Here is a 12,027-nt window from a genome sequence, read left to right as displayed (position 1 = left end):
AAAACTGTAGAAAATGTGTACAGAAGCATGGTTTCACTTCCTTCCCTGTTCATGTTTTCTACACTACAAGAGCTTTGCTTTTGAAAATTTCTACCTATGGGATAAGCCTTTTCTGTTTCCCAATAAGAATATTATAATTGCAATGTGAACTCTTTGGCTGAATTGAAACAAACATAAGAAGGAATTTGAAAGACTATAACATTAAGGCAAATCTTCCAACTTTTACCAAAATAAATTTCGAATACATTCATTAGGCATATAAAAGCAGAGTTATGCAGTTTGAAATGAAAACAACATTTCCCTTGTTTCTTGTGTTATTCAAATGAAAACATTAAGAAAAAAGCATGACTGTTTTAATGTTATCAGTAGTGAGCATTCTTCCTAAAGTGTACACACTCTTTCTGAAAATGTGTATATTCTTAGGGATCCTTTTACAAAACCACAGTAGAGGTTTCTACCGTGGCTGGATAGATAAATACTCTGAAGTTTATAGGAATTCTATGAGCATTGGAGCATTTACCTTGCCAGCCTGCAGTAAAAACCTTGTAAAAGCCAACATTAATGAAATTGCTTCCATAATGGAAAATACACCCATAAAATGAGTAAAATTAAAATTTTTACAAATGACATGGGAAATAACATGATACAACTGATTTGCTTTTCAAGCAGAAAAGATCAATGCAGTGATTCCCAAACCTATCTTGGAGGAACTCTAGCCAGTCAAGTTTTAAAGACATCTGCAATGAATATTCATGAGCTCAGTTTGCATATATCGCCTCTTTGGGTTGCAAATCTATCTCATTGTGGATCTTCTGAATACCTGACTGACTGGATTTCTACCAGGACAGGTTTGGGAATCAATGGGTTAATGCTTACTATTTAAGATCCTTTATTTTTTCCTGTAAAGACTGAGGTGCTGGGCTTTAATTAAGGCACTGAGGACTAATACAATGTAAAGGCCCAAATTCTGTAACCAGCTCCTAATGTTAGGCACTTATTTTGGAGGTGCCCAACTAAATAAGCGCCTATCTAAATTGAATAACAAGCCCAATTAAGCTTTTTAATCAGCAATACTTGAAACTTAGGTGCCTATCAAGAAAGAGCAATTCTGTAACAAGGCGGCTCTAAAAAATTTAGGTGGTCTTCAAAAAAATAGGCACTAAGCATGTTAACCATGGGCGTGGCTTCATGTTAGGCACCTTGTTACAGAATCGCTGCTCTTAAGCGTGCTTAAGCGCTTGCATGGCCGCCTACCTGTTAGTTGTGCCTAGAGCTGGCCTATTTATTGGGTGCCTCCAAAATAGCAGCCAATTGTACTTGAATCGCGCTGAATGGCACCTAACTTTTGGGCACTTCTTATAGAATTTGCCCCTAAGTGCTCAAGACACAATTTAAACGTTGAAAAGTCTCAGCTAGAAGTATTGCCTCGTAATTATTTTCCCTTAATCCAGCAGTAACCCTAATAACTCAAACATGTGCTTTAACTATACCGCATTTTCTTGATTATATAACACCATTAGTGTACTACCGTAATATCTGTGATAATTTTTCTACTTTGTGCATATATTCCTCTAGGGTGCTGTTGGTTCAGCTGGTGTTCCTGGTCTCCCCGGTGGTCCTGGTGTCAAGGTATGCCATTCGAAAATCACTTTAAAAAAAAAAAATAGTTTCACTTTATGCAGTATAGAAAACAAAATCCATTTCTAATATCAAGTTTATAGTATAAAAAGGTAGAAGTATTCTGCACTTCAACTATGTGCATTAAGGCCTTATTGAACACAACCTTCCTGGAATCTGTTTATAGAATACCTGATTCAATATGATTTCTTCACACAGGGAGAAATTGGGCCTGCCTGGAAGTACAGGTCCTTCTTGGCGGTGCTGGTTCAAGAGGTGAGCCTGGTCCTCCAGGCCCTGTTGGTCCTGTTGGCCCTGCAGTAAGTAGAACTAAGAACTTGTCGTACCTGAACTTTAAGCACTCCAAAATCAATGGAATCAAGAAAATAAGAGCTCTCTCTCTTTCTCTCTCTCTTTTTTTAGGGTAACCCTGGAGCTAATGGTTTGGCTGGCGCTAAAGGTGCTGCTGTGAGTATATCCAAATTCCAAAATATGTGCCTCAGGAAACAACCCTAATCATATGCTTCTGTCTTACTAAGGTGTCTTTCCTCCACAGGGCCTTCCTGGTGTTGCTGGAGCTCCCGGTCTACCTGGTGCACGTGGTATTCCTGGACCACAAGGCCCTGCTGGTGCTGCTGGTGCAAGAGGACTTTCTGTATGTGAACAGTTTTATGGCATTTTACATACTGTCTATTTTGTTAGGCACTGTTAGGCCTCCTTCTATCAAACCACGATAGAGCTTTTTACCGCGGGCTGGCAAGATAAATGCTCCGACACTCAAAGAAATTGAATGAGTGTCGAAGCATTTACCTCACTGGCCCATGGTAAGAAGCTCTACCGCAGTTTGATAAAAGGGGCCCCTTAGGTTTTAATCTCAAGATTCTTGTGAAAATTTTGATGTGATTTGATTTAGTTCATTTCCAAATATCTATTTTACTTTTATCTACCTAGGTTGTAGGCTGACTAAAAATGAGAAATAATTTATCATAGTTTGTGTGGTATAGAAATTAGCAATATACTGTTCCTTATTTTTGTGGCATGGATGATTGGGTTGGCTCAATTAATTTGCTAGCCTTCAAAATATAACCCAGTGTCTATGTTTTTCTTTGCTTTTAGGGTGATCCTGGTTCAGCTGGTGGAAAGGGAGATACTGGAGGAAAGGGTGAACCTGTAAGTTTTTGTTACAGAAACATCTATTTTCTAACAGATATCTATTGTGCTGAAGAGTGATCTTCAGGATTGTGGTATAACCTTTCCTTTTCGTTATAAATAGGGTTCTGCTGGTCCTTCTGGCCCCGCTGGTCCCTCTGGTGAAGAAGGCAAGAGAGGCACCAATGGTGAAGCTGGTCCTTCTGGTCCTGCTGGCTCTGCAGGCATGAGGGTAGGGTCATCAATCCATCAGACATATTCCAAGAGGAAACAAATAATATAGAAACCAAATATCTACATGCACAAACTTTGAGTCCTCCTAGTACAGCCTTAGCCACTCCATTTAAAAAATATATTTTAGCTACTGTTGTGTTTTTAGCTTTTTGTGTATTATAAACTCAATGAGATCTGACCCAGAAGTATTCTTGTGCTTGTGTAATGGAATTTTTTTTTTTAATTGAAAAATTTTTATTCAAAGAGAAGAGCAACACAGCAGTACAAAACATTGCAGAGCAGCACAACAAGAAAACAAGCTGCAATCATGAAAGTGCATTAACAATCACAGAAATGCATGCCCTCATTTTATTTATTATTTAAAACATTTGTAACCTGCATATCAAACGTTTATGTGGATAACACCATTACATGCATAATAAAGCTAGACAGACTTAAACAAATCAAAATAAAACATCACCATACAGTATACAATTCAAAAACATCTACAAATAAATAAACTAAATAATAACAAAACTATAAAATGCCCAAATCTGAAAATGCCAGTCAAAAAAAAGTGAGCTTTTAAACTTTTTTGAAAGCCCAAAAAGTAGTGATCAACCGAATACAATCTGGGACTGAGTTCCACAACGATGGTCCCACTACTTGAAACATGTGAGCACGATTCACCGTTTTGATCACAGAGTGAATTGAAGGAATAACCAAATAGTTAGTCTTTGCCTTGTGGTCTTAAAGAGCGAGAAGAAGCATATAGCTGCAATAAAAAAGAAGCGATCACCTTTGGCAATAAGCCACGTATAGATTTAAATACCAACGTTAGTATCTTAAATTGTATTCTCCAAATGACCGGCAACCAGTGAAGTTCAGCCAGTACAAGTGTAACATGGGAGTAGTGAGGTAATCTTGCTATCACCCTAGCTGCAGCGGTCAGAGCTATTTGAAGTGCTCTAAGTGATGTCTTCAGTAAGCCACACAGAAGAGAATTACAATAATCTTAAGTATGGTAGAACGTAGCTCTGCATAACTAATCTAAAGGTTGCAGCTGACAACAAATCCCATATTTTTAGAACCATCCTGATCTTTAAAAAAAAAAAAACAGTTTTCTCAACTGAAAGATGTGACTACAAAAATTTAGGGATTTGTCTATGATTACTTCCAAACTCTTAATTTCCTATTGAATTAAAATTGTGACACCAGCATATACAAACTTCAGCAGAGCCCTTTCAGAACCAGAGGAAGAAAGCCATAGAAATCTTTGTCTTTGAGACATTTAGGCTAAGATGATTCACTGACATCGACATTATTGCCAAACATCAATCCCATAGAACACCCCAGCCCCTCCTCATCCCCCCAACACCCCCCCCCCAACTCCACTACTCTTATAGGTCCAACTAAAACTCTAGAAAAAATCCCCACTACCTCCCCTCTTGTCCACCTATGTCCCCAAACTTACGCCCTCAAGGTAAAGCTCCGTATAATGGAAATTAATAATGTAATGAACTAGACATGTTAAGGAAAGTGATTGACCTAAAAGGCTGATCGTATTATTGTGCAGGATTTCCTCTTGCTTGCAAACACCACCTTGCCATGGCCTATCCACTGTCTGACCTCTTTTGTGTTTATCTCCTTTCAGGGTGTTCCTGGATCCCGTGGTCTGCCTGGACCTGATGGAAGAGCTGGTGGAATGGTAAGTTGTCTAGGATTAAATTCTTAGGAAAACCTGCTTCATTCTTTCTTTCTTTTTTAGGGGCATTCTTGCAGAGAGCAATGTTTTATTTTAATTTCTACTTCACTCTTCTCTAGGGTCTATCTGGCAGTCGTGGTGCTTCAGGTCCCGCTGGTGCCACAGGTGGTTCTGGTGATGCTGGTCGCCCTGGCGAGCCCGGTGCATTAGGCCACAGAGTAAGTTCTAACTGTGCAACTCTTTCTGTACTTTCTATTAGAGAACCGTATCTGTTTAATAAAAGAAAAATCATAGTCAAATCACAAAATTGCTCCTCAACCATAAAAAACATTTTAGATGTGCATTCTCTTTGGGGGCAATTCTATAACAGGGCACCTAGAATTGGGTATCCAGAGTATGTGTTACCCGCTATTCTATAAAGGAATGTAGGTGTCTACCCCTTTATAATATACTAGTGGAATATCAGCACTTAACTGCATAGGTTCTGACTCCGCCCTGACTCCACCCTCGGACTGTCCACAAGATAGCTGGTTAGATGGGATATTCAGTGGCCCAATCCAGTTAATTGCTGCCGAATACTGACAATAGCCCTGCACAGGCTATTGAACATGAAACTGTGAATATTTACCTCTGAATGCCACCAAAATGCCATTAACAGGCAGCAATGGAGACCTGAGTCTAATTTAAAGTTACTCGGGGTCCATCCAGCCAAAGCTGGAGGCTAATGTAGTAAGCTGCAAATCTTTTGAAAGATGGGGGAGGGAGGGGCTCTACAAACGCATGTGTCAAAATGTGCACAGTAGCCCCAAATTTGGGTTTTAAGGTACAGAGAGACCCATTTCTGGGAAAAAAAAAATGTATACGTTTTGGGCTCTCCATTGGTAAACTGTTGTTTGCTGCACATTAATGATACATTTTGTGAAATCAGGCCAATTTTGTTAGACTGCAATTCAACAAATATCAAAGTAGTGAACAATTTAAACAAAATATAACGAAAGGGAAAGGCAGAGAAATAGAAAAGAAAGGAAGAAGAGAAGTTAGAAAGAGGCTCAGGACTTCAATGGCCCCCCAACAGGCTGTCTAGTCAGCAGCCAAATCCCTGTTGAAAGTAATAGGCCTGAAAAAACCTTCACAGGCCCATTCTCATGAAAACTAGACACCCCCTCTCCCCCCCCCCCCCACAGATGTAGTTACTTTTTTAGAGCTCAAGCTCATTTGGATGGGTATCAAAATTTTACACAAAGCTAATAACTGAGAGGAATTCTGCAGTTCAGTGAATCAGCTTTCTTGTTCTTGTTGGACTCTGATTATCTGACCAGCCCATCCCTGATTCTTTCATAGTTTGGATTTCATATGAACTGTTCACTAAATCCTAAAGTACTTTTACATTTAGGATTTAGACTAATTGCTTTCTCACAAGAAAGGTGTTTATAACAATTTCAAAGAGAGGTATTCAAAGACAATATCTTTTCTGTTTTAGGGTCTTCCTGGAAACCCTGGACATTCAGGCCCTTCAGGCAAAGAAGGTCCTTCTGTAAGTATTCATGCCATTATTTTAGAAGGACATTTTTAAATAAAAAATACTTGGATATAGCTATCTTAGATGTTATTTATTTATTTTGCCACTTGAATGATAAGCAGTAACATTGAAAGTATATGCTGTTTTTCCAAAGAAAGACAATTCTAGTAAATTAGGATGTCTTATTCTACATTGCAGTATAACCTATTGTTTTAATGTTCAATGTTACTAATATTTGTATTATAACTACTAGAGCTGTAAACTGAAACACCATTTGAAGGAACAGGACTTTGAATTGTGACTTTTGCTTTAAGGGACCCCAAGGTAGTGAAGGTCGTACTGGCCCAGCAGGACCAGCTGGTCCTAGAGGAGAGCCCGGTAGCACAGGATTCCCTGGTCCATCAGGCCCTTCTGTAAGTAAAGCTTCAGTTTTCTTGTTGCTAAGCAATATCAGTCATTATACTATAAGGTCAACCTCTTCTTTGACATTCCATGACAAATAAAGGGTTCCTTTTACTAAACCACAGAAAGCTTCTTACTGCGGGCCAGCAAGGTAAATGCTCCGACACTCATTCAGTTGAATGAGCTGTGGAGCATTTACCTCGCCGGCCTGCAGTAAGAAGCTTTTCCGCAGTTTAGTAAAACCCAGCGAATATAAGAGGAAGCCAAACAAAGTGATTAAGTAGACTAGAGATTATGCCCTTATAAGACCGACTGAAATTTTAAAATGGAAGCTTTTTAGACTATCAAGACCCAATGAAAGAAGTCACATGTGCTGTTATTTATAACAACTGCAGTGTGTGCCAAAGCCAGTCACTGAAATAATCTTATTTTGTTTATGATTTTTCTTGTAAACACAACCTAAAAAACAACCCAGCTGGTACTTAACCAATGGAAGTCAGCGTTTTTTAATCCTCTGACAATTATGGGCATAATAAAGCCTGGATGTTTAATACCGAACCATGACCAGACAAAAGCATTAAATATCTGGGTCAGAGCAGATACTTAAAAGTTATCCAACACCAACCAATATTTAGATCAGTCCTAACTTTCTTTGTTTACTTACCCAGTTTATAGACAATTACCACAAACTGGGTATATCCCAATTGTACCCTTCCTCCGCATCCTGGAATCATCCCAGCATTAGCCTTAGCATTGAACTGCAAGGTATAGGCGGAATAGAAATCCGTAATGTAATGTAATGTAAAGTTAGAGAAGATATTCCATTCGCAGCCTGCTCAGTGTAGTTTAACCAGGCGAGACCCTCTCCTACCTGGCTAAAGCCTTTGGAATAGGGGTCCAATCATTTTATAAATGGTACTCTTGCCCACTCCTTTACAAAGCCATGCTAGCGTTTTAAGCGCCGGCCGTGGCGGTATGAACGCTGACGCTCACAGAATTCCTATGAGCGTCGGAGGTCTTACAGCCGCAGCCAGTGCTAAAAACACTAATTTGGCTTTGTAAAGGAGGGGGTTAATTTGTATGGCATATTTAATTAAAGATCAATATGCCAAATACCTCCACGCCAATACATGATCTCATAAAGTATAGGGTTACTATTGGCTCCAGAAAAAGGAGAATGGATTGAGACATCTGGGTTTTTCTTCCATTAAAAGCAATGGAGCCATATGGTAACCCTAATAAGGTAGGATACAAGCTGCTCTCACAAGAAAATCTGACTCTTGATTTGAGCATGCAAACAAATTCTCTAATATGGTGTATAATTGTGCTAAGAACATACATCATATTATGATGTCAGAGCTCAGTTAGAAGACATCAGAGCTGATTTTGTGAACATCACCAGCTTCAACTCTTTACTAGCTTACTGTAATAAGTCTTTCTGTGTAAGAACTCTATTCTGCTTATTCAGTTTTGCAATAAGGCACTTTCTCTTTAAATAGCCATGGAAGTCATCCAATGAAAACCAAGTTCAAAAAGAGTTTAGGGCTCTTTTTATCACGCAGCGATAGAACCTTTTACTGTGGGCCAGCGAGGTAAATGCTCCAACGCTCATTCAATTCCTATGAGCGTCGAGGCATTTACCTCACCAGCCCACTGTAAAAGGCTCTACTACTGCTTACAACTTTATATTTTTATCATTTTAATTTGTTCTTTTTTAAATATAGGGTGAACCTGGCAAGAATGGTGAAAGAGGCAGTACTGGTCCCACTGGAGCAAGGGTATGTTTACAATCTAATTATATAGTTCTTTATATTCACTTATAATGTCACTACTTATACTTTGAAAATGATTATTTATAAAATGGTACAGCACTCCACTATTAATATGTGATACAAGGAGCAATTAAAAAAATATATATTTGTATTTGATGTAAAGTGCAGTTGGCAGCCCTTATACTAAGCGACACTAATAAATGGGTTTTGCATACCCTAATGTGGGGCATTACCATGTGCTAAACCCATTTCTAGCATAGTTCCTAAAATACAAGAAAACAAACAGGCTCACACTGAAGTTAAAAAGGTATGGGGAAGGGGTGCATGTGGTGGTGGGGGGGGGGGCGGGAGAGGGTTGCCATCATCCTGGGCACCGGTCACCCTCCCTATACCACTGGTGATCATGGTGCCTACATTTTTTTTTTTTTTATAATTACTTTTTAATGGTTTTTAAATGGCATGGGCAATTACCGTGCAGGTTAAAACCAATTAAGTTAGGGGCAGTAGGGTATCTTCCACCGCCTATCTTACAACGCCATTATTAGAATCAGGACATTGATGTTTTTCAAAACGTGCCTTCTTTGATAGTTTTCCTCCTGCGGCAATATTGGCCTGGCCATTTTCATAGAGTTTAGTTTCGATTTCAAGTCTGTGTGATAAAGCACAGAAATAATCATACCCAATCTAGTTGTGGTGGGGGCCCTCTACTGATTTTGGATTGTGAAACTGGCATCATCCATCCTGTGCCTCAATCTATTCCCGCCTGTTGTACTTGGGAAATTATAATGTAGTTTTACAATTCTGAGGGTTATAACGAACCAACCGATGTCTTCTTATCACGAGTGTGACCAGTATTGATTACAGTAGGGAGAAATAAAACTGCTTTATTGCTAAGGCCTTTAATTAGAAAATCCTCAAGAGGAAAAATTTAATTAAATAAGACAAGTCCTGTTTTACATCACTTTCCCTTAAAAAGCTGCCATGAGGTGTGAAAGGTTATTGCATCATATAGATACAAGTAAACTTGAATGCGTGATATTCTGGAATGTAAACTATACTGGGATTCTACATGGATAGCTGGCAGTATATTAATTAAAAGCAAGAATAAATGAGTTCCTCTCAAGGAAGATTTATCATTTTCCTGGGTTATGATAACTGACCACATTTAAATCTTTTTATTTTACTATGCGGAGAATTCAGCAATAGGTGCTAACCATGTTAGTGTGCGCTTCACTGGCTCCCTATCCGCCTTCGCATACAGGGCTAGATTCACAAAGCAAACCGATCGGTTTGCGACCCCTTTCCGTCCAGATTTCCCTCGGTCCCCATTCTCTAACCTCTCCTGCGATCCGATTCGAAGCCGTGCATGCAAATGAGGCGAAACGCATGCAAAGTAGGCAGGGACGCAATTCACAACACTTTTTCACAATCCGACTGGGCTGGCCGATCATCCCAAGTCGCGACTGCTGGGGACCAGTCGAAAACGTCTTTCCAACTCTCCAGCCCTGCTCTCTGCATGGTCTGCTTTGCTGCCCTGAATCTCTCCTGCCTGCCGCCCCGATGCTCTTCTCCTGCCTGCTCTGCCCCGATGAAAAAAGCAGCAGAAAAGTTAAAAGATAAAAATAAACCAGCCCCGAAAGCCTCCTGCAGCCCCGACTCTCCCACTGCCCCAGATCGCCTGCCTGCCCCGAACAACTGCCTGCCTGATTGCCTGCCTGCCTCGACTCCCACCCTTCCCCACAGTACAAGCCCTTGGTTTTAACCCGTGGGCTTTAAGCGGCTTAAAACCACGGGCTCCTAACGTTAAAAAAAGAAAAAAAAAATTTATGCCGGACCCGGAGGTCTAGCGCATGCGCAGACCATCTACAGATGGTCTTCGCATGCGCGGGGATCGCACAACAGCGATCCGTGCCTGCAGATGGGGGCGTTCCTCCGATCACCCCCATCTGCATATTTAGTTGTGCAGAATTCGTCGGACCTGCCCGGATTGGGCCCAGATCGGGTCCGATCGGGCAGGTTGGTGAATCCGGGCCATAGTTCAAACTCCTATTTTCTCTCTCCTTATACACCTCCCAGAGAACTCCGTTCCTCAGATACACTGCTCTTTGCTTTACCCTTGTCCTCCACTGCCAATTCCAGACTTCGTTCTTTTCATCTAGCTGCCCCCTATGCCTGGAATAAATTACCCAAGTTTGTCCGCCAAGCCCTTTCCCTTGTTTAAAAACAGACTGAAAACGCACCTTTTTTATGTAGTCTTCAATCCAGTAGCCCACCAGCCCAGCCAGCAGATTAACCGTTCCCTGTTCCCCTTAACTGTATCCATGACATCCTGTTTGTTTGTCTTGTGTGTTTAGATTGTAAACTCTTTTGAGCAGAGACTGTTCTCTTTGTGACTCTGTACAGCTTTGCGTACGTCTGGTAGCACAATAGAAATAATGAATAATAGTAGTAGCAGTCGTAGTTGTTGTTGCATTAGCGTGAGATAAACGTTAAAGATGCCCATTATATTCCTATGGGTATCTTTACCCTTTGGGGTCTTTTTACTAACCCCCTAGGAAACCGTACTAGCGGTTTTTAGCGCAGAGAGCTGCGCTGAATGGCCTGCGCTGCTCTCGACGCTCATTGAGTTCCTATAAGCATCGGGAGCAGCGCGGGCCATTCAGCGCGGCTCTCTGCGCTAAAAAATGCTAGCGCGGTTTTGTAGAAGAGGGGGTAAGTCATGCTAACATTTACAATTATCATGGCTTAACTGTACAGTTATCGTGGACTTTACCGTGTGGTAGCTACAAAAGTAATGCAGCCCCTACTGGGGGCATTCCTGGTATTTTTTATTGCGGTCATACATTAACATTCTCATTAATATGCGATACCTGTTTCTGGTTAATGTGGAAACATTTAGCGCCTTCTATTTAGAAGGCAGTAAGTGGTCCCACAATTATCCCTATTTAGTTGGTTAGCGCCATGTGGCTAGGGCTGGGCATTGCTGCAGAGGCAGCCTTCACAGTCCCTGGGGTAATTGGTAAGGGTGGCACTGGCAGGCTGGTGTCCTGGTTCATGGATTCTGACTTTAGGATCATTGCTGCAATGACCCAACCTAGGAATAATGGGAGGGCGAGCCTATTAGATAGAGGAAGAATAGTTATAAATTATAAGAATAAGTTATAATAGTTATAGCTTTATAGTTAGAATATATATATATTTATAGTTAGAATAGTTATAAATTTATAACTATAAAGAATAGTTATAAATCCTATCAATGGTTCTGATTAATTTGGAAGAAAAAAGTAAAAGGGAGGAATAACCTGACCAGAAAAAAAAAGACAAAAGAGCTAAAAATTAGGGAGGGGGGATTATCAACATGAGCTGTCATTAAGATGGGTTATTTTACTACAAGTCATATTTTTGTAGCACAGGGTCCCTTTTTATGCAATGAGACCCTGTGCCAAAATAACCCAACTTGAACTAAATAACCCATCTTAATTGGTCACCAACATTAATAACGCCCTCCCTATATTTCATTTTACAGTGGGCCAATGAAAAATCAAGTCATAAACCCTTATCAATTTATTTATTTTTATTTTATTATTTATATACCACTTATATCCTAAGTGGTTTACATTCAGGTACTTTATCATATTTCCCTATGTATC

General features: G+C 40.2%; 1 protein-coding gene across 1 annotated transcript in view; it reads left to right on the top strand.

Annotated features, from left to right (window-relative positions):
* The window catches only part of COL1A2 (collagen type I alpha 2 chain), an 87,345-nt gene that overhangs the window by 31,346 nt on the left and 43,972 nt on the right, over positions 1-12,027 (top strand). The window contains 12 exon segments of the mRNA XM_033932880.1: positions 1,576-1,629; positions 1,837-1,869; positions 1,872-1,937; positions 2,041-2,085; positions 2,174-2,272; positions 2,734-2,787; positions 2,891-2,998; positions 4,634-4,687; positions 4,804-4,902; positions 6,165-6,218; positions 6,518-6,616; positions 8,330-8,383. Of these exon segments, the coding sequence (XP_033788771.1) occupies positions 1,576-1,629; positions 1,837-1,869; positions 1,872-1,937; positions 2,041-2,085; positions 2,174-2,272; positions 2,734-2,787; positions 2,891-2,998; positions 4,634-4,687; positions 4,804-4,902; positions 6,165-6,218; positions 6,518-6,616; positions 8,330-8,383 (819 nt within the window).

This window comes from Geotrypetes seraphini, chromosome 2 (genome assembly GCF_902459505.1).
Source record: "Geotrypetes seraphini chromosome 2, aGeoSer1.1, whole genome shotgun sequence".
Lineage (NCBI taxonomy): Eukaryota > Metazoa > Chordata > Amphibia > Gymnophiona > Dermophiidae > Geotrypetes > Geotrypetes seraphini.
The sequence above is the reverse complement of the archived record's forward strand: the minus strand, read 5'-3'. Positions and strand labels throughout refer to the sequence as shown.